Source organism: Mobula birostris, chromosome 3 (assembly GCF_030028105.1).
Source record: "Mobula birostris isolate sMobBir1 chromosome 3, sMobBir1.hap1, whole genome shotgun sequence".
Lineage (NCBI taxonomy): Eukaryota > Metazoa > Chordata > Chondrichthyes > Myliobatiformes > Myliobatidae > Mobula > Mobula birostris.
Window position 1 is genome coordinate 36,260,983 of NC_092372.1, and position 24,162 is coordinate 36,285,144.

Genomic DNA, 24,162 nt, shown 5'->3' on the forward strand with positions numbered 1-24,162 from the left:
TCTGGTGCTTCACACAGCCATGGAGGCACCCCAGAAAAAGACAGTGAAGCTGGCAAATTGCTGTTCATACTCTTAAATCAGTTCTTGTTAATACAACTTACCATGAGAGGCTAAACCAATAAGAATTCTTATCTGAAAAGAGTGAGGAATTTAGTGTTTTTTTAACTATTTAGCATACTATTAAAAAGAATGCATATCTATTTAAAGGAAGCTTACACTTCATAATATGGATGTGTTGCACAATACAGGATTGGCTGTCTGATTCCCGTTATATTGAGTGAAGCTTTTCCCAAAGTGCAGAGGAAGCATTTTATCACAGATTATTTCTCATAATCATGGAAGTTGCAAGTATTGCGGCCATAACAAACCAGCAGGACAATTAAAAAATAAGTGAGGGGTGAAGGAATTAATTGTAACAGATTCACGATTTCAGCTTCTAGTAATGTTAACTCTTCCCCTTTCCATTAACAGGAATTTCATGGAAGTAGAGTGCTTACATAGAAACATTTGGAATGTCACTATTTGGATTAAATTGTATGAAGCCCAAACGCCAAGGTAAGTTTTAAAATTTCCTCAGCAGTTTTTGAATCTATTTTAAATACACCTGCACCACAAAATTCCAATTGTCTTAGTCTCTGTACTAAAATGTGAATTTCAAATCATAGAGCATGGAGGACTGTTCATTTGATGGAGCTTGGGCTGGGTTTGTGTCTGGGAGTAATTGGTTTATTTCCTAGAAACTCCACAAATGTTTCTTTCTGTAAATACTTCCAATTTGCTTTGAAATTGAATCAGCTTCTGTTACTTATTCATGCAGCCAATCGTAGATCATTCCAACTTACACAGATTTGTTTACAAAAAGTAGTAGACCTGGAATAACTGCTTTGCCTGGGAAGGCATGTCAATTCAGTGGGTTGTGCTAGGCCAATAGCAGTGTTTTCTTGAGAGCCAACCTTTGCAAATTTGTATAGTGTGTGAAGCCGAGAAATGTGTACCAAGTGTATGTGTAAATCTATTAAACCAAATGTCCGAACAGAGCAGACACTGCATTGTTTATGGCTATTAAGGGGGGCTCTGGCAAAGGGCCAGAGATTTTTGCAACTTTTGGCAACTTACAGTGGTATTGTATCAAGCTGGCTATTATGCAGTATTAGTGAGCCCTGTTCATTCAGTGGGAGATCACTGCATTTCATTCTCTTTTGCTTTAGCAATGGTGGCAGATCAATATGACCACAAGGAAAGTCAGGCTCGCAGTGGGGTCATGCCAGTGACTGCATGCATTTTCCTTTGTACTCACCACATCTATTCTTGAAACAAAAAGGATCCCAGTCTTTCAGCGGTCCGTGGATAGCCATAGATGATGCCACAGACGGGTCATGACACGGCTGCTCAGTCTGACACATTCACACACCATATGCAAGAATGAAACCATGGCTGTCATGAGAAATGTGAAAGGGGAGACCATTAGCTTGCTGAAGCCAGTTTGCACCACCATGCACCACCATGCAGGGGTGTCAACTCTGTTTAATTCTTCCGGGCATTACAATGAATGGACCTTTGCCTTATCAATGCGGTAGGTGATGTGACTTGCATGGCAATGTGTGCGTCTGTCACCATACTCAAACCAAATTCAGAGCCAGACCACACAAGCAACAGGCACTACAAAGCTAAAGTCTGTGGCCATTGTGTGTTTTCAGAGTTTCACTCACAACATGAACATGCTTCTGTTTTGCAATTATGGTACGTAGAAAAGTTTTACTAATGGAATGGCTCACATCATGTGTTTACATCTAGCTCAATAGCATTTGTCATGTATTCAAATATCACATTTAATATCTCTAAAGCTTTCTTCATATAATTATTTGATAATACAATAGAACTAATATTCACAATGATTTTCAGAAAATCTGGTAATTTGATATCTAGATCATCTGGTTCTTTTTACCATGTTCTGTTTAACCTCAGCAATGCTCCTTTCGCCAAGCACCCTTTAAACTTAGTAGGGCCCTGTTCCCATGCTTTTTATAAAATTCACTTGCACCCTATTTCAGCCACTGCTTTTAAACTCACCTGATCAATTGTAAAATTTATAATACTGTTGTGTAACATTTAAGCAAAAAGTAACATATCATGTTGTAGTCAGGAATATTAGCCATTCTGACATGACCAAAGTTCCGATGATGCCAGAATATCAGCATTTTATGTTTCTGTGTAATTATTTAAAAAGTGGATTTGTGACCTGGTATCATAGGAATTATGTAAGATTTATAAAATGCATAAAGAAACATAATTGAGACACTAAACGCTATTGATTGTTGCCACTTGTTAAAAATTTAGTAATTGTGAAACTATTAGGAATAAAATCTTTATAAATGCTGTTAAATCTAATCCTTTAGTTCATTTTAAAATCCATTTATAGCAATTTTTTTGGTATTTTATGACATAAAGACAGATAGAAAGAGGAAGTAGGATTGCCAAGATACATAGTTGTAGTCAAGGCAGACTGTGTACTGGTTCAGTACAGTAAAACTCTAGTAATATAGCATATTCAAGACTGCTAAGTTAACAAATTTCATATCACATACTGGTGATAATAAACCTGATTCTGATTCTGACTTTGGAGGTGCCATTCTGGCAGATTTTGTGGACCATTCCATTTAATACCTCAACGTGCTTTTAATTTGCATTTTTGTCTTCAATATTTCACAGTCAAATAGTATAGGTTTTTGCAAACCTTGTAAATTTCAAGGGAGTGAGAAATAGAACACATTAGATTTCAGGGGAGCTTAGGAACACAGATTGCTCTGTGTTTAAGGGAACATGGGGACTGTGACTCTGGTGTTATTAAGGGAATGTAGGAACCAAGGCTTTAAGGTCTTAAAAGCTGCAGAAGAGCTGGGGTGCTGGCATGTTAATGAGAGCACAGAAACTGAAGTCCCAGCACATCAATGGGAATATTAAACCAGGGCCCCAGTGTGCCAAAGTGATCATAGGAACCAGTGCCCCAGTGTGTTGATGGATCACAGAAATCAGCATCTGGTGAACCAGATTCCAAACCACTGGCATTTCTGAATATCTGATAGAAAGTCAGAGCTTAGAAAAATAGAGCGCTATGGGTAACCCTTGGTAATTTCTAATGTAAATACATGTTCAGCACAGCATTGTGGGCTGAGGGGCCTATATTGTGCTGTAGGCTTTTTATGTTTCTAAGCTACTATAATTTTGTTATAAATGGTCATTAATGCTCCAGTTATTTTGACCTTTTTATTTTTAAACAACAATTATTTTTGATGCATATGTTGGAGTTAAAGTGTTGCAACCTGACTGGAGAAATGTACTGTCAGGTTATCCATTTGTATTGTAGTAATTTAGAATAAGTGTTCACTTATTGGGTTTGAACTAAGGACCAAGCTTCTGATCACTCTTTCTCTGACAGATTCAGTTCTCCATGCTTTAGTATGTTGTTTGATGACTCTTTGGGTCTCTGTTCCATTGTATGTGGGAGTGCCCCCAGATAATCTGCTTCTGGAAGAAGGTGCTGGATTTGATTAGTCAGATTATCGGAAAAAAGGTGCCCCTTGATCCTAAATTACATATTCTGAATACATATCGAAAGGACTTTGTAACCTCCAAAAATGTAAGGTCTCTGCTTAATATTTGTTTTTTGGAAGCCAAAGGCTGCATAGCCTGTTCATGGAAGAAACCAACAACCGGTGGACTCTCACAATGGTTGAAAGGAATGACTTCTCATCTTGCTCTAGAAAAGATAAGCTACATCACAAAAAATAAACTTGGCAAATTTCGGGAAATTTGGGACATTTTCTACAAGTTTCTGGAGAACAATATTCAGGATGATGAAAATAACGAACTGAATTGACTGCTTTTTTAATGGCAGGGTGTTTGCTTTTTTCTGTGTGTGTTGTATTTTCTTTTGATTTCTTATGTATTTTAATTTTTCCTTTTCTTTAACTTTGTTGTACTTTCAAACCCATGGATGATCTAATGTGTTTTCTTTTCACTCTGTAAAAGCAATAAAGAGATGTTTAAAAAAAAACAATTATTTTTGAAATGCATTTATAGAAACAAATGAGTAATTAGGACCACAGTAAAGCATGTATGTCATCAAAGACTCTTATAACACTGAAGGAAATTATTTGCCCAAATTGCTTGTGGTGGTTGTTTGATAGAATTGTCCAATTTACTCTCACACCCATTTTTAAGTCATTTCTTCAATTACATATATGTGATTAACATAAATATTTGCTTGTATTTTACAGAGGAAGAAAGGTATTTGAAGGCAAATGATAGAGAATTCAATAAGAAATATCAATATGTGGTGAGTAAACAATTTTAAAATTCCCATCATACCCCTTGATGGCTCAGTGTACATCGGGGGGGGGTGATTGCTAAGTTTGCGGCCTAAGGTAGAAGGAGAAGAGTTACATGGCTCTCATTACGTGCACGTGAAGTTCAACTCTTTGAGTGATTATGCAGAAAGTTTGAAGTTAATAACTCATCTCCTTCTATCTTAGGCCACGAACTTATTAATCACCCTTGCTGTGGACCACTTCTGGAGGTCCAAGACATTGACCTCTCCAAAGAAGGGATCCGTATGCTCCAGGACCGCTAGACTAAGTGTGAAAATGTAGGAGGGGACTATGTTGAAAATTAATGTGCTAGGTTTTCTAAGATTGACTCCTTCTACCCTAGGCCACGAACTTATCGATCACTCTTCATATACCTGGTATGGTACAGTATGTCACAGAACAGGAAATATCCTGGGTTTGACGCTGCTTATCTACTGGGTGTAAAGCAACGTTCACACTTATAATTTGTAATATCAGATATCTGACTTGTTGATATCCTTACAGATAAGGATAATTGTGCTGCAGCTGAAGGCTGGGTGCTTGATAAATTCCTAATTTTTAATAAGATTCTGGTGACCTACCACACAACATGTCATTTCATGCTGAGGGCATTTATGTTCAAGCATGGTGGTTTAGTAAAGTTTCGTGTTCCTTTCCCTCTCTCTGTCTGTCCTTAAGTTTTTAAAAATATTTATGTGTACGGCAAACCGTTGTTTATCTTTAAATCTCTCAGATCTTGAAATGTACACGAGATCGATTCCTTCCAGCTTACACTCGTGCCTAAGGAGTTTATTTCCTGTGGGTACATAATATTGGTTTCCAAAGTAGCTGATCCATTAAACAATTTGGGACGCACACACCAGTCCTCATAGAGGGATCAGAAGTGAGCAATTTCAGGTTTCTGGGTTTCAATGTCTTTGACAACCTGGACGCAACATATTGATCAGCTATAAAGAAGGGAAGATGGTGCCTGTATTTCATTAGGAGTTTGAGGAGATCTGGTATATCACCTAAAACACTTGCAAGTTTCTATGGATATACGGCGGAGAGCATTCTAACTGGCTGCATCTCCATCTGGTATGGGGAGGAAGGGCTACACCACAGGATTGAAGTAAGCTGTAGGGAGTTGTAGACTTAGTATCCAGGACGTCTTCAAGGTGCAGTGCCTCAAAAAGTCGACATCCATTATTAAGGACCTCCTACCACGCAGGCAAGTCCTCTACTCATTGTTACCATCAGGTAAGAAGTACAGAAGCCTGAAGGCACACACTTAGTCATTCAGGAACGGCTTCTTCCTCTCTGCCATTCGATTTCTGAATGGACATTAAACCTTTGAACACTACCTCACAAGTTTTTATTTCTAAATTTTGCACTACTTATTTAACGATTTAATATATATACTACTATAATTCACAGTTTTTTTCTTAATATTATCATTTATTTCAATGTATTACTGCCACAAAGTTGACAAATTTCACCACATATGCCAATGATATTAAACCTGATTCTGATTCTGATTCTGATTTAAAAGCAAAACCATCCCAGATATTGGAAAGCTGAAATCAAGACGTAAAATGCTGGAGGCACTGTACAAGTTGTGTGGCATCTGTGGATAAATAAGTTAACATTTTACATCGACAGCTTTTCATCAATGCTCTGACCTGAATGTTCTGATGAAAATCTGTTTACCTGGAATGTTAATTTTGTTTCTCTCACTGTAACTGTACGTCTCGCCAGCTTTTTGCGATTATATTACGATTGATTTGATAACTATCTTCTGGGCCCCTCCCTCAAATTTTTAACATATGCAAATTCTTAACTAATAAGTGCCTTTAGCAATCAGTGATCAGTGCGAGAAAGCCTTATTTGGCAGAGAAATTTACAAACTTTTGATCCTGTTGTTACACTTGAAGGAGTGAATCTCACTTTGTTTAGCATAACCAAACAATTTACAAGAATTTATAATTCCACCAACATGAAATATATATGAGGTTGAATTTCTGTCTAAAATCAGGGAGGGGTGTTTAGAGCAACATATCCTAAACCGGGTGTTGAATGAAGCATTACAGCTTTTGAAATCCATGTTCAGAGATTAGACTGTAAAACGAAGGAGCTGAATTCGCCCATTTGGCTTTAGACTCTGCTCTGCCATTCTATTGTGGCTGATTTATTATCTCTCTCAAACCCATTCTCCAGCCTTCTCCTCTTTTATTTGCAGTACCGTATAATAAAATTATATTTTTTATGCAGAACTCAAAGTTAAGTTCTGTTGTTGTACATACGAGGGGTGATTGATAATTTCGTGGCCTAAGGTAGAAGGAGTCAATTTCAGAAAAACTAGCACATTTACTTTTCAACATAGTCCCCTCCTACATTTACACACTTAGTCCAGTGGCCGTGGAGCATACGGATCTTGGACCTCCCGAAAGTGTCCATAGCAGGGGTGATTGATGTGTTCGGGGCCTAAGGTAGAAGGAGATGAGTTATGCAGCTCTTGTTACATGCACATGCAGTTCAATTCTTTGAGTGATTATGCAGAAAGTTTGAATTTAATAACACAACTCCTTTTACCTTGGGCCACGAACTTATCAATCACCCCTTGTAGGGAATATAAATTATAATTGCCTTCTTCATATTACAGAAACAAACAGAAGATATTGAAATTTCTGTCAAAATTGTTTATTACAAATTTGGTGTAATCTAGTATTTGTCTTAACATATAATCCATTGCCAAGTGTTAGAATTATTGAAATAAACAATATAAATTATTAATTTTTCATTAGCTATTACAGTATTTATGATTATTTTACTTTGAAGTTATTCAATTTTTGTGATTCATCCCATTCAAATCACTTTTTACACAGAAATTTCTGGTTTTTGTATGCAAGTGTTGTTATTTCATATTTATGTTACTTAATTTCAATGCTTACTAAATTCAAATTTTGGTTTTCTTTACAGAATAATAGAATTAAAACCTCCAAATATAATATTTTTACATTCCTGCTAATCAACTTATTTGAACAGTTTCAACGAATTGCCAATGCTTATTTTTTATTTTTACTAATTTTGCAAGTGAGTATGTGTTTATGTTACCTTTCTACACCAACCTCTGGTCTCTCTGATACTTCCTTTGCTTTGACAGATATCACTGCAAATTCATGCTGCAATGTAACACTAATACATTTTTACAACTAAATATGGTTATACAGTATAGCTAAATAAAAAATATTGCTAAATGACTCCATAGATTTTATGTGTATTTGAACAAAATATTAATTAGGGAAGATTACTTTGTGCAACAACCAAATCCATTTATGAAAATATGATTTTGCAGCATTTATAATGCACTCTGGAAACTTCCAACATCATCATTATCATCATTATTTGCCACGTTGTATGATGTGGGCGGTCACTCTCTTCTATTTGTCTTTAATTTGTGAAGTCCTAATAAACTCCTTAAAACTTTTACCTGTCCATCAGTACATCCAAAGACTATAGTTTCCTGTGTCATAGTTCAAAGAGATAGGCCACATTCAACAGGTAGAGTTCTAGCCAAGCACCCATTCCTGGTTCCCTTATTAATAAAGAATAAAGTTTCAGTTGCCCTGAAGTGATTACCTGCAAGAAACTTTCAGGGGCATAACCTGTATCTGCCACATGGCACAACCTTCCCATACTGAGAAGCAAGCTGTGAAATACGACAGAGATAAGTAGCAGCATTATAACATGATCTAGAGACCAGGGAGCTGCAAGAAGTCACAACCTTGGCCTTTGAGGGCAAAGCATATTAAGCCTATAAATGTGGCTGTATTTGAAAATATAGGAGGTCAAGGATCTCACGGGGACAACAAATACAGTTTACTTGTTGCCTTTTTTGTCTCAGGGGAAATGCATTTGGTAAAACCTATTTTCTCCAAGTAAATAAAAACTGTTGCATTTCAGTTAATTGTGATTGAAAAACTCACTTGGCAAATTATACGAGTTTCACAACTGTTATAATAGTAAATTCATGATAAGTTTATGACATGCAGAGAGACCAGACATCCTATTGTGTTCATGCCAGTTGAAAAAATATTCTGGTCATGTCACACTTTCCCATTCTACCTCCATTACCCTGCACGTTTTAGTTCTTAAAGCATGCATTCAAGTACTTTTTAAAGCGGATGTGGGTTTTTGGCTCCAACACTCTTTCAGGTAGTGAGTTTCAGTGGGTGAGAATTATCATTTTTTATTTCTGCCAATATCCACACCCATTTTACATCTGCCCCTTGGTTTATGACAAACAAGTAAAAATCTACAGGTGCTGGAAATCAAAGCAACACACACAAAATGCTGGAGGAACTCAGCCAGCCAGGCAGCACACATGGAAAAGAGTAGAGTGGATGTTTAGGACCAAGACCCTTCATCAGGACTGTCTTGCCTGTTTGTTTATGCCCTTTATAACACAGTACATCTCAAGTATGTCTTCCCTCAATCCATAACAGATGTTGGCAACATGCTTGTAAACCTACTCTAAATGAGAAAGTCCTCTGTGCATTGTTGGGAAAGGGGATGGTTGAAGAGGGAAGTTTAAGCCAGCGAATCTTAAAAGGCAGGAGAGATTGTGGGATGAGTGAAAATGGGATCTGAGCATATTGTGGTTTTCGGAGACCTTTAAATGTCATGAAATATCCTGGAGGTGTGGGAAAGACACAGCCAATCATGTCCTCTTCTCACTGTTACCATCGGGAAGGTGATAGAGAAGCCTAAAGGTACACACTCAGCAATTCAGGAACATCTCCTTCCCCTCACCCACCCAATTTTTAAATGAACATTGAACCCAGGAACACTACCTCACTACTCCTTTATTTCTGTTTTATTTTGAAGTACTTACTTTAACTTAGCTACTTAATAGACATACTTAATGATAATCAGTTTTTTCATATTTCCTTCAGGTTATTCCACAAGTTTCATCGCTGTCCTGGCACACCACTGTTGTGCCTTTAGTGCTGGTATTGACAATAACAGCAGTGAAAGATGCTATTGATGATTACGTAAGTTCCTTTTGTATTCTGTAATTATCTTCTTTAGCAACTGTTTTACTGCATGACATAACTTCAGATGAATAAACACTACTTTTCTAAGATTTCCATGGCTTTACTGTGTATATCAAAACTTTTTATAATTTATTTTCAACTTTTTTATTAGATCACTCCATAGACTTCTCTTTTTCAACAGAGATTGTTTTTTACTTCTTGCAGGGAGAACCCTATGGAGCTTTACTCCATTTTTGTTTTAGAAAAATAAGACTTGAAATTATGAAATTACTAACAAATGATTTCACAATTCATTCATCTGAAACTCTGTCTCTGCTATTTTACTAGGAGCTTCAATCTACTTATTTTAGTCTCTGTTTAAAATATCTAAAGAAAAAATGATTATCACAGCATGGTGTGTTGAAGAAATTTATATTGTTTTACATCAGAAATCATGACTCTTTGTATTTAATTAATTACAAAAGCAACAACAACAGATCTTAGACCACAAAAGCTATCTAATTGTTGTAAAAATTCATCTGGTTCGATAACTCTTCAGGGAAGGGAAGTCATTGTCTCAACCTTGACTGGCCTATTTCAGACTCGTCTGTGTGGTTGACTCTCAAGTGCCCACTGAAATTATTTGCCTGCCACTCAGTTACAAATGGTTAACTGTGCCAGCTCATCAGTGATGTCCAGATTAGAGTTTTGAATAAATGACCTAAATATAAGAACATTAGAAATGGAAGCAGGTGTAGGCCATTTGGCTTCTTGTAGCTATATTGCCATTCATTAAAAGTATGGTCGACTTTTCTACTGAAATGATATTTTCCTGCACTAATTCCTGTTGCCTTTAATATGTTTCTCAACACATTGAACAATCAATTTGTAGTTCAAACCTATTGAGCCTCTACTGTTCTCTAGACAAGAAATTCTAAACTCAGGAGTAAAGGTTTCTTCTCCTTCATCTTTCCTCATAGGACAATAATCCTATCCCAGGAATGAATTCTCCCTTTCAATGATGCTGATTATCAAATCATGGGGATTGTCTGCTTTTAGCTTTATGGATGTTTCCAATATAAATTGTATTAATGCTAATTTCTGTCATTTCCTCTTTTGCTTTAGACTTGTTGTTCTCCACAATTTCTGGAAGATTTCCTCTGCCCTTTTCCATGAAGAGAAGCACAAAATGTTTGTTTCCTCTTTCTCTTATCTGTTTATTCCTCAATATAATATTTCTCATCTCAGTCTGTAAGAGATCCATATTTATTTTCTGTCAATAATTTTCTTTATTGTATCTGTAGAATCTTTTACAGCCTTTTTCTTTTCTCTCTAGATTACACTTGTCCTCTGCTCTCACATTCCTTATCAGTTCTCCTTGACAAATTTTGAAATTTTCCCACTCCTCAGATTGTTGTTTTTTTAGCGATATTATAATCCACTTCCTATTTAGCCATGACTAGATCACTTTTTCTGCTAGATTTTTTGTGTTTTGTAGATCTATGAATTTTGTAGAAATATAAATTTATTGTTAACCGTATGCTAGTTCCTTTAATTGTTTTCATTCCTTGCATTGTAGTTTCCAAATCTACTATGGTCACCTTACGCGTGATATTTTCATAGTTTTCAATGCTTAGAGTTGCTCCAATATCTCACTTAAAATGTGGAAAATTGAAAACCAGATCCAAGTATGGAGCTGTTCACAAAAAATGAAGAAATCCAATTCAGTTAATTACAATCTGATCAGTGTGCTCTCAATTATCAGTTAAATGATAGAAGATGTCATTAACATTCCTCTCAAATGTTAATTACTCTCCAGTAATCAGTGCACACTGAACACCCCGTTTGCATTTCACCTGGACTAGTTGGCTTTAGGTTTCATCACAGCTCTGGCCCAAAAATGGATCAAAAGAGCTTAATTGCAGAGGTGAGCCAAGAGCGACTGCTCTTAGCAAAAAGGTAACGTTTGACTGGATGTGGCCTTAGTAAAGCTGAAGTCGAGGTGCCAACACTCCAGTGAATAGGTATCTTACTGAATAGAAGGTGGTTGTGATTGGTGGAGCCCAAAGACACCACTGTAGGAGACACGAGAAGTAGCAGATGCTAGAAGCCGGAGCAACAAGCAATCTAATAAGCTCCTCCAGCAGACTATTTGTTACATCACTGCATCTCTCGGTTCATCAGCGATAGTCATTTCATCATAAGATCAAAATGGGCTGTTTACTGATGGTTCTTCCATCTTCAATTACACAGGCAACTCCTTAGCAAATTAATCAATCCATGTTTGTATGCAGAAAATGTAGATAACATTCAGCTTATTTCAATAACCAACTTCCCCTGGGATCAATAAAGTATGACTATGACTATGACTTATCAGGGGCAAGTAAAAAAAATTGCGCACAGAAGTGCCAGGTGCTGACCATTTTCAAGAAAAGAGAATCTGACCACCTGCCCTTAATATTTAATGGCATTCATCGCTAAGTCTTTCATCGTCATCATCTTAGGAGTCACGGTTGACCTGAAGTGCAGCTGAACAGGCAACGTTAATACCGTGGTGAAGAGAACAGATTAGGTCTGACTGTCATGTAGTTAGTGCCTTTCCTGCTGACAGCACAAAGCTATTCCATCAGCTTCAAACTTGATATATTCTCTTGATACATAAATATTGCTCCAATAATCAAGAAGCTTAACGCCATTCTTGGCAATACTAGCAACTGATTGGCTCTCTGCTTATCACTTTAAACAATCACTTCCTCTACCTCTGGTGAACTATAATTGCTTTGTGCACCATTTATGAAATACACTGCTTTTAGGCACCTGGGGTACTCCAACAGTGCCACTTAAACCTGTAATTGTTGCAAGTATTATCATCAAAAGGGACAAGCTTAAGCTTAGGCAAATGGAAACGTAAACATCTAAATGTTCTCAACCAAATGATCTCAATCCTATGGAAATAATTTGGTATTCCCTCAATATTGTTGAATCTAAATCCTGGTACCTCCTACCCAACAGCAAACCTTCATCAGAAGGTCGGCACTGGCTTATCAACATCTTTTCAATGTGGACAGTGAATTGTGGCCTTATTGGTGACAATCACATCGAGAGAGAAAATACTAAATAAAAAAAAGTTAAAACAAAAGCTAAGCTTTAGAGACTTGTAAGACTGTAGAAAAAAATCTTGTATACGTTTCAGGATGGTTAATATAATATTGTTCTTGTGTTCCATTGCGACTGAGTAAGCTTTAATATCTAAAACTGTCCTTACTAGCTGTTTATTTCCATTGATCACCCTACAAACTGAATTATGAAGTGTACAGTGAGAACATCAGTAATATTTTAGGAGTACACCTTCCAGAACATCAATTTTTGTTTGCTGTTAATCGACAATTGATATTCTGCCACAATATATATGTTATAGATTAGTTATTCTTTAAATATTTCTCGTATTGATTGCCTCCCACTGCAGTAAAAGAAAAATCAGCAGGTACATATAATTTCAATATCCCTCTTTTCTCTGACATTGTAGGAGGCTATTTCAATTCTATGTCAGTTTGTGAAACAGTCCTATTTCCCAGTACTTTTCCAAATAACCGTTTCTCCCTATATTTCCTTCACCTCTGTTCCCTCCTGCCCCAGATTCACAGATTCTCGGTTCTACCATTCCCCTACATACCAGGGACAACTTACACTGACCAATTTTGCCTGCCAATCTACGTGTCTTGTATATGTGGTAGGAAATCAAAGCATCTGGGAGAAAGCCCATGTAATTATAGGGATAACATGCAAACCGTACACAGACTGCACTAGAGATTAGGACTGCACCTGCCTCAGATCACTGGTGTTCCAAGCTGCATCATTGTGCAATCCCTTTAATTTAAGAAGATGGCAGGGGGAACGGAAAATTAGACTATTGTTTGCTCTACAAAGATAAGGGAATGAATAGCTTTCTTCTGTGATTTATGATCCTATAGTAAGATTCATACATATATATATGGAATGAATAGCTTTCTTCTGTGATTTATGATCCTGTAGTAAGATTCATATATACACACACACATATATACACATACACAGTATATATGAAAACCATTCCTCCTGCAGTTAGGATTTTACATTTCATAATTAAGAAATATTAGATTGAATTTTCAGCTCCAGTAAAAAATAGAACAGCTGGGCTGCATTTCCTTTCAAGTCACATCCTTATAAAAATGTTAAATGTGTTTCAGTTCTATGCCTTACAAGTGATCTACCGATAAAACTTAAATGCTAAAATAGCTTAAAACAAGAATTGATATATTCTTTTATCCAGTGCCAAATAAAAATAGATCTGTTTAATTGACTTCTACCTTTTCCATATCCTTTTCCTTTGTTATTGCAGTTCTTAAAAAAATTACCCGCACATCTCTGAGTCATAGAGTCATACATTCCTACTAATAAATGTTGAAAGAGCAAACAGAGTCATATTATTATGGTATGTAATTGATGATATGATGAACTGAGTCAGGAAGTGCTTTTTTTGCATAATATGATCAACTCTAATTAAACAAGAATTTCAAAAGAATTAGCATTTATCATTTGCTTAAACTTCCAGTTTCGCTATAAAAGTGACAACCAAGTCAATAACCGAGAAGTCACAATTCTCCTTGATGGAAAGTGAGTATTACCTCTCATGCTTCGTATGTTTTCTTCAAAGAGAAAATATCTATATCTGCAATCAATGAATATTATACTTCGTGTATGCATTAGTCTATTCTTTTCTTATTGCTAATTGATAGGATCCAGGCACATTTAATTTCTCGCATTAAGTTAGTATGTTCACATTATCATGGAAACCTTGATCTTACTGATTTGAAGAAACTCCCAGCATTAGGACATTTTTATAACACTCTCAATTTTTAAAACCTTATTTATTGAAATGCAGTGCAGAATAAGCCCTTCTAGCCCTTTGAGCCACTTAGGCTAGGAATTTATTCCTAGCCTACTCACAGGACAATTTACAATGATCAACTAACCTGCTAACCTGCACACCTTTGGACTGTGGGAGGAAACCCATGAGGTCACGTACAAGCTCCTTACAGACAGTGGGGGAATTGAACCGTATACTGTAAAGCGCTGTGCTAACCACTATGCTACTATGCCCCCCATGCCTTTCTATATGTAGGAAATGAGGTAAGACAGTTATTATTGCTCATTTCTGATTGCCTTGGCACTTGTAGATTGAACTATAATAAATGGTAGGCTCTCTTCCCTCAGCTGAACTGAACTGGCAGGGTTTTCATGATAATCCAGTAATTTTCAAGAAAATTCTCTGATACAAGCCCACAACTGTCCTGATAAATTGAACTCAATTGCCAAACTTGGCATGGTTGGATTTGAGGATAGAAAGGATCTCTGGATGGAGCTGGGTACTGCTACTTCCTTGGCTTTCTGAACTGAAACAAATACAGCTGACTTTATCGGGTAAAATATTCAATTAGACTTCTTCCTTCCAGAGGGAGCAAAGGGTCTCAGTATCCTTTCCTGAGCCCGGTAAATGACTGTGGCACACAGATTGTGGAATTTATGACATTGTATTGATTTTGAACAAAATGATTATAGGCTCTGAATGTGCAAAGTATGTGATTCCATGGATTGACAGCTTCTCAATCTGAGTGGCCAGGAGAAAGATTATCTAACATCAAATGGACCTTTTGTGGTTTTCTGTAGTCGTAGACAAAAGCAGGTGTATGAATAAAATTGTAACTTATTTTAGTTGAAGCTGTTTTATTATAACATCCTATTGAGGCAGCAGTTACAATTTCATCGCTGTCTAGATGGCTTGTTTTTGTGGCTCTAATTCTCCTCCGTAGCTGAATCGCTATTAATTGAAATGGCTGGGCCCCACTGAATTGTTTTTGCTTGTCCTTTCCATAGAAACTATAGAAACTACAGCACAGAAACAGGCCTTTTGGCCCTTCTTGGCTGTGCTGAACCATTTTCTGCCTAGTCCCACTGACCTGCACACGGACCATATCCCTCCATACACCTCCCATCCATGTATCTGTCCAATTTATTCTTAAATGTTAAAAAGAACCTGCATTTACCACCTCGTCTGGCAGCTCATTCCATACTCCCACCACTCTCTGTGTGAAGAAGACCCCCCTAATGTTCCCTTTAAACTTTTCCCCCCTCACCCTTAACCCATGTCCTCTGGTTTTTTTCTCCCCTTGCCTCAGTGGAAAAAGCCTGCTTGCATTCACTCTATCAATACCCATCATAATTTTATATACCTCTATCAAATCTCCCCTCATTCTTCTACGCTCCAGGGAATAAAATCCTAACCTATTCAACCTTTCTCTGTAACTGAGTTTCTCAAGTCCCGGCAACATCCTTGTAAACCTTCTCTGCACTCTTTCAACCTTATTTATATCCTTCCTGTAATTTAGTGACCAAAACTGAGCACAATACTCCAGGTTCAGCCTCACCAATGCCTTATACGACCTCATCATAACATTCCAGCTCTTATACTCAATACTTTGATTAATAAAGGCCAATGTACCAAAAGCTCTCTTTACGACCTTATCTGCCTGTGATGACACTTTTAGGGAATTTTGTATCTGTATTCCCAGATCCCTCTGTTCTACTGCACTCCTCAGTGCCTTACCATTAACCCTGTATGTTCTACCTTGGTTTGTCCTTCCAACATGCAATACCTCACACTTGTCTGTATTAAACTCCATCTGCCATTTTTCAGCCCATTTTTCCAGCTGGTCCAAGTCCCTCTGCAGGCTCTGAAAACCTTCCTCACTGTCTACTACACCTCCAATCTTTGTATCATCAGCAAATTTGCTGATCCAATTTACCACATTATCATCCAGATCATTGATATAGATGATAAATAACAATGGACCCAGCACTGATCCCTGTGGCACACCACTAGTCACAGGCCTCCACTCGGAGAAGCAATTCTCTACTACCACTCTTTGGCTTCTTCCATTGAGCCAATGTCTAATCCAATTTACCACCTCTCCATGTATACCTAGCAACTGAATTTTCCTAACTAACCTCCTATGCGGGACCTTGTCAAAGGCCTTACTGAAGTCCATGTAGACAATATCCACTGCCTTCCCTTCATCCACTTTCCTGGTAACCTCCTCGAAAAACTCCAATAGATTGGTCAAACATGACCTACCACGCACAAAGCCATGTTGACTCTTCCTAATAAGTCCCTGTCTATCCAAATGCTTGTAGCTTCTGTCTTTTAGTACTCCCTCCAATAACTTACCTACTACCGACGTTAAATTTACTGGCCTATAATTTCCCGGATTACTTTTCGATCCTTTTTTAAACAATGGAACAACATGAACCACTCTCCAATCCTCTGGCACCTCACCTGTAGACAGCGACATTTTAAATATTTCTGCCAGGGCCCCTGCAATTTCAACACCAGTCTCCTTCAAGGTCCGAGGGAACACCCTGTCAGGGCCCGGGGATTTATCCACTTTAATTTTCCTCAAGACAGCAAGGACCTCCTCCTTTTTGATCTGTACAGTTTCCATGATCTCACTACTTGTTTCCCTTAATTCCATAGACTTCATGCCAGTTTCCTTAGTAAATACAGATGCAAAAAACCTATTTAAGATCTCCCCCATTTCCTCTGGTTCCGCACATAGCCAACCACTCTGATCTTCAAGAGGACCAATTTTATCCCTTACAATCCTTTTGCTCTTAATATACCTGTAAAAGCTCTTTGGATTATCCTTCACTTTGACTGCCAAGGCAACCTCATGTCTTCTTTTAGCACTCCTGATTTCTTTCTTAAGTATTTTCTTGCACTTCTTATACTCCTCAAGCACCTTATTTACTCCCTGCTTCCTATACATGTCATACAACTCCCTCTTCTTCTTTATCAGAGTTGCAATATCCCTTGAGAACCAAGGTTCCTTATTCCTATTCACTTTGCCTTTAATCCTGACAGGAACATACAAACTCTGCACTCTCAAAATTACCCCTTTGAAGGCTTCCCACCTACCAATCACATCCTTGCCAGAGAACAACCTGTCCCAATCCACGCTTTTTAGATCCTTTCTCAATTCTTCAAATTTGGCCTTCTTGCAGTTAAGAACCTCAACCCTAGGACCAGATCTTTCCTTTCACTAATTCTTTGTTTTAGTTTTTCCTTCAGTATTTACCATTTAGTTTATCAGAAACTCTGTTAATCAGGGGTTCCCAGTCTTTTTTATGCCAGGCTCCACTTCCATTAACTGAGGAGTCAGTGGACCCCAGATTGGTAAATTGAGCGAAAACTCATAAAATACAAAAATAGACCCATTAGCCCACCAAATCCACACCATGGATCAAATACCCATTTTAATTAATTCCTTGTGTTCTCTCTATTTTCCTATTTTATTAGTCCCAGTATTCAACACCGGTTAGGTCCTACTACTTACCTGTACACTAGCCAATTAATCTATCAGCTGCATGCCTTTAGGATGTGACAGGAAATCTGAGCAGCTGAAAAAAACCTTTTCCATAGGCAGAGTTTGCAAATTCCACGTAGACAGCACTGAAAGTTTGCACTTGCATGCTCCGTATGGGGCAGAACCGTAGTGTAGTGGTTAGCGTTATGCTGTTGCGGCTCAGAGCGGCAGAGTTCAATTCTGGCATCCTCTGTAAGAGGCTTGTACGTTCTCCCTGTGGAATGCATGGGTTTCCTCTTGGATACGCGGGTTACCATGGTTAGTAGGTTAATTGTAAATTATCCCATGATCAGGCTAGGGTTAAATTGGGGCTGATAGCGGTTTAGTTCATACTGTATCTCTAAATAAGTAAGTAAATGAAATAGACAGCGCTGTAGTTCAGGATTGAACCCAGGCTGCTGGAACTGTGCAACCCTGTTGCCCAGGAACAAGTCTGTTAGTGAAGATGGACTTACAGATTCTCTGAGCTGCACAGAATTATTGGAATTATATAGTAGTCATAGTAAGGGTGAAAAAAAAATAAATTCTAAGATACAAATTGAGGTTGTCTTCCATTTATCCCACAAAGTGTGACTGGCAGGATGATCATTGAAATAAGGTCCTACTATGGTCAGTGAATAGTCCTTTGATCTTTTATTTCAGCCCAATGAATCTGCACTGCCCAAACACATCCATGTCACAAATTAGCCTACTAACCTGTACACCTTTGGGAATCGGGAGGGAACTGGAGCACCCAGGGAAAACCCACGTGGCCACCGGGAGAACACAGTGCTTACGGATAGCGGCAGAATCGAACTTGAATTGCTTGTGCTGCAATTGCGTTACGCTAACTGCCTCGCTACTGTGCCAGCCCTCTGTATGATGACAAGCTCAATCTTGCATTATATGCCAATTAATGCTATCCGGTGCTGCCTGATTCCACATGTTAATATTGATTCCAACCAGATCAGCTCATTGAGGTCGGTGTCACAACAACCTTGCACTCAACGTCAGTAAGACTAAAGAATTGATAGTGGCCTTCAGGAAGGAGAAGTCGAGGGAACACACATCAGTCCTCATTGATGGATCAGCAGTGGAAAGGGAGAGCGGTTTGAAGTCCCTGGGTGTCAATATCTCTGAAGATCTGTCCTGGGCCAACATATTGATGCAATTACAAAGAAGGCATGACAGTGTTTAGGGGCTTGAGGAGACTCTCTCAAATTTCTACAGATGCACTGTAGAGAGCATTCTAACTGGTTACATCACCATCTGGTATGGAGGGGCCACTGCACTGTGGTAAACCATATATATATATATGTTGTAACTGGGTTACCTGTCTGGACATGCCCCTCTGCTGACTGCTCCTGTGGCTCCTCCCACAGACCCCTGAATAAAGGTGATTGTGTCACTGCTCCTCCCTCAGTCCAGGACAGGTACTCAGCATGGACGTTGGACCATTTACTGTTAACAAAAGCCTTTCAGTATTTCCAGCCTTTTGGAGTAATTGATAGTGCATCATGCACAAGATCAGAAAAAGCTGCAGAAAGTTAAAAACTCAGCCAGCTCCATCATGGGCACCAGTCTCCTCAGAACTGTGGACATCTTCAAAAAGCAATGCCTCAAAAAGGCTATGTCCATCATTAAAGAACCCCATCACCCAGGACTTGCCCTCTTCTCATTGCTACCATCAGGGAGGCGGTACAGGAGCCAGACACACACACTCAGCATCTTAGGAACAGCTTCTTCCCCTTGGCCGTCAGAAATCTGAATGGACAATCAACACTACTTCACTATATTTTTTTCTTCATGTGCTCGCTTTTTGCACTAATATATTAAAAAACTTCAAATTACAATAAGAAATATATACATATATTTATATATTTCTTATTGTAATTTTTATTTTTATTATTATATATTGCAATGTACTACTGCAGCAAAACAACAAATCTCATGATATATGCCAGAGACATTAAACCTGATTCTGAAATTAAACTGGATGCTTCTATTCATGATTTTCAGAATCAATTCTGATTCTGATTCTGAAAATCATGAATTGAAGCATCCAATCTAATTCTGCAGTTGACATGATTTCACCTGGAAAGAGCCGTTAGCATATGAAATAAAGTAAAATGGGAGATTGACGGTCACTGTAAATGAAAACAATTTTTTTGTTTATGAGTAATATCATAAGAGATAAATTAGTTTATTTTTTGAGACTGAATTCCTGATAGAATTTCAACTCCCATCTGTATCACACAGGATTGTGGATGGTACAAAGTAGAACTTTTTTTTGAAACTCCAGTGATGTGTTATTCTGTATCAGGCATTTGATGCATTTATTTTATTTTCTTTAAGGTTGCAAAGAAAAAAATGGATGAATGTTCAAGTGGGCGATGTAATTAAGTTGGAGAATAATCAATTTGTTACTGTAAGTAGTGACTAAAATCTTGTTCTTCTTTTTGCTGATGGAATGGTACTTCCAGAGTCCACACCATCACCCAAACGTAGTACTGTAAAGCAATGGGGGTCTTGTGGGGAAATGATAACGTGCCATTGTTTTCTATCCTTCCGCCTATTTCTTACCCTTTCCAATTTGTTGCCATATTAAAGTTCAAAATTTCAAAGTTGTAAAGCTTTTCTCAGTCTGCTCAGATTGTCATTGTCCCTTATTCTTTCCCTTCTCAAACAGCAATTTAGTTTCAGTGGCCTCGTGAGTGACTTGAAATGATGTATTTAAATTCCACCATGCTAAGGTGTAAAACTAATTTTTTTTAGATCAAATTTTACTTAACATCAGAAAGAGATGCTGTATTGTTATTAAAATATACTGTGACCCTATTATTAAACATGATACAGTTTTCCTTAATTAATATTCATGATTTAATTTTTAATCAAAGCCCAACTCAACTGTTTTCTTATTACTGTCAAAACAGTCCTCCCAGTTCCTGTTCTATTCTCTTTATTCAGGTATGCTTGAATTTGCTTACCTTTTGCCAGCAGTTCCATAGGGAGCTGATGTCTTGCTTGTGTGATTGACTTTCTTTGTCTTCTAAACATGTACGTAAAATTGAAATGCGCGATAGACTACAGGTTAGATGCCGGTGAATCTGATCTCATGACCTGCCACTGGGCCCAATGGTAGAGCACAATGCACTGAGCTAAGGGGGTTGGATGCACACTTAACATTACACCAAAACTTTATTTATATGCTGCATATTCCATTCAAAAGGTGTAATTTTGATTTTTTTTTGTAAAAATTAGGTACTTGTACTTTAGTATGTTTTTAAATAAACTAACACTTTTTAAAATAGTTATATTTGTTTAGTTAAATAGATTTGAACTGTTTTTGAAAGTCTTTGATTGTTAATGGGCCATCAGAATGCACTAAGGCAGGGCCTCAGGATTTATTTCTTGAGGCCTAGTTACCACTTGTACACATGTGTAGCCTGCTGGCTGGCTGTTGTAGCCAAGCCGCCTGTTTGACAGGCTTCATAGGGTAACAAGGGGTGAGCACAGGTGGCAGTGTGAATGGAGCACAATGTAGCCCAACCTTTTCTTCTATCTAACAGTCTCTACCCCTTCACTTTTTCTTTCATCATTGTAATCTAGTTAATATTCCCCTCTTCCTTGAATACTAATCTTTTCTAAATTTTTTTTTATTCTGACCAATGTTGATAGGGATTTCTACTTTTACAAAAATTCTCTTCTTCATTCCACAACAGCAAGGATTCTGTAGATTACAGGTGACACCAGTATTACGGCCATTCAGGACACAGAAATTCATTTTGCATAATTCATATATCATTACCCAGAAATTTGAAATAAGAGACAAAATTCTTTTTCATGGGATTTGTGCGTGATGAAGGTAAATAAATCAATACAATTTTGCTTTCAACTTGCATTTATTAACACACGAGCAGATGGTGCAGCCTCATATTTTAGTAAATCATGATACAACTGACCTTTTAGGAACGTAGATCCCCATTATGCAGGGGTCACCCATGGTATTGTTTTTAATTTATTTCCACAAGTGGTTTCTCAATTAATCATAGAGTTATGATTGTACTTTGTTTTTAATGCCAAATAAAAATGATGCCAAGTTTCAGTATTGTCCCTTTAAACTCATTCCAGGTAACTCTACTTACTTCAATATATTTTTACCATAATGCACCTATTAATTTCCTTACTTGTTTTTCTTCATATGTCAGCCAGTTATCTTTGTTCAACCTGTTGTCTCTTGTTTGAAGAAAGAAACATTTAAGCTAGTGGCACTTCAACCAAGGAGCATCAGATTGGTCTCTGTTGTTACATGAGAAAAGATTTGGCAGGAGGATCTATGAATGGTCTCACATTTGAAAGAATGAAGAATGATTGCCAACACTGTAGATTTTATTTTTATTTTATTTTATTTCGAGATACAGCGTGGAACAGGCCCTTCTGGCCCAACAATCCGCTAGTTAAACACCAGCCAAATCACAGGATGACGTGCAATGACCAATTAGCCTACTAACCGGTACGTCTTTGGACTGTGAGAGGAAGCCAGAGCACCTGGAGAAAACCTCATGTGATCATGGGAGAACATACGAACTTTTTACAGACAGTGTCGGAATTGAACGCCAATTGCCCCAGGGCTGTAATGATGCCGTAGTCGAGCCGTATGAGGAATAAAACTTGAACATGCTAGAAATACTCGACAGGTCAGGCAGAATCTATGGAAAGAAAAACATCATTAACCTTTCATATTGAGGGTCTTCCTCAGAACTAGGAAAGAAAGAAAAGTAAGTTAGTTTTAGTTTTAAATTGCAGTGGAAGTTGGAGGAGGGGTAGGTAGGATAGTAGGATGCCTGTAATAGGTCGAGCCCAGGGTTGGTTGGGGGTATTCCGCAAGTTTCAGTCACATACTTTATTTGCCTGTCTTTTGAATGATCATCTCCTCTAGAAGTCTGAGACAGTGGCCCGGTATTTCTCTCGGCATTAGCATGACCTGAACATGTACAACAGCCTTGCATTTTGTCACGTTTTACATTTCTTCATCTGTTTGATCACTCTTCAAGTACTGCTATAAGCTTTCTGTACACTAGTTACCCTTATGGTAGAGCTGGTCAGTTCTGACCACGCCCTATCACAGATATTCCCTTTGTTTTATCTATCCCACCCCCTGCTCTGTAACTTCTCAGTTCTGACAAAGGGTCTTTTCCATGAAATATGATCTCCTTCACTGTCTCCACAGATGCTGCTTGACCAGCTGAGTGTTCCCAGCATTTCTGTTTTTATTTGAGAGTTCCAGCATCTCCTGTTTTGAACCATAAGACATACTGTAGGTGCAGAATTAGGCTATTCAGCCCAGCAAGTTTGCTCTGCCATTCAATTTTATCTGGTTTATTTTTCCTTTCAACTCCATTCTCCTACCTTCTCCACATAACCTTTGACACCCTTAATAATTAGGTACCTGTCAAACTCCACTTTAAATATCCCAAAGGCAACCGCCACAGCCGTCTGTGGCATTGAATTTCGTAGATTCACCACCTTTTGGCTAACAAATTCCTCCTCATCTCTGTTCTAAAGGGATACCCTTCTATTCTGAGGCTGTGCCCTCTAGTTCTAGATTCTGCCACTATTGGAAACATCCTCTGCACGTTCAGTCTATCTAGGTTTTTTGATATTCTGTGGGTTTTAATGAGATCCTGCTTTCCTTTCATTCTTCTAAACTCCTACAAGCACAGTCCTAGAGCCATCAAATGCTCCTCATACTTTAACCCTCTCATTCCCAGGTTATTCGTCATAAACCTCCTCTCTGGACCCTTTCCAATGCCAGCATATCTTTTCTTAGATATACAGCCCGAAGCTACACGCAATGCTCCAAATGTGATCTGACCAATGCCTTATAAAACTGGGGAGAGGATTGCATTGCATCCTTGTGTTTCTATTCTAGTCCCCTTGAAATGAATGCTAACATTACATTTGCCTTCCTTACTACCAAAAAAACTTGCAAGTTAACCTCTTGTGAATCCTGCTCTAGGACTCCCAAGTCCCTTTGCACTTCTGATTTCTGAGTTTTCTCACCATTTAAAAAATAGTCTACAACTTAATTTCTTCTACCGAACTGTATGATCATACCGCCCCCCCCACACACGTAGTATTCTATCTGCCACTTCTTTGCCCTTTTCTCCTAATACATCCAAGTCTTTCTGCAAACTATTTCCTCAACATTATTTTCTCAACATTACCTGCCCTTCCATCTAAATGCCTAAATGACTATTGTCTGGTGGCATTAATATCAACCGTTATGAAATGTTTTGAGAGGCTGATCTTGGAGCATATTAAAGCCTTTCTGCTGGCTAC

The 24,162-nt window shown here is 38.0% G+C and overlaps 1 protein-coding gene across 1 annotated transcript in view; it reads left to right on the plus strand.

Moving 5' to 3' along the window:
- The first annotated feature begins 512 nt into the window (after positions 1-512).
- The window catches only part of atp8b5b (ATPase phospholipid transporting 8B5b), a 117,472-nt gene continuing 93,822 nt past the window's right edge, over positions 513-24,162 (plus strand). Inside the window, exons 1-6 of the mRNA XM_072251783.1 lie at positions 513-555; positions 4,278-4,336; positions 7,326-7,439; positions 9,302-9,400; positions 13,974-14,035; positions 20,176-20,248. Coding sequence (XP_072107884.1) covers positions 513-555; positions 4,278-4,336; positions 7,326-7,439; positions 9,302-9,400; positions 13,974-14,035; positions 20,176-20,248 — 450 coding nt within the window. The remainder of the gene's footprint in view (positions 556-4,277; positions 4,337-7,325; positions 7,440-9,301; positions 9,401-13,973; positions 14,036-20,175; positions 20,249-24,162) is intronic.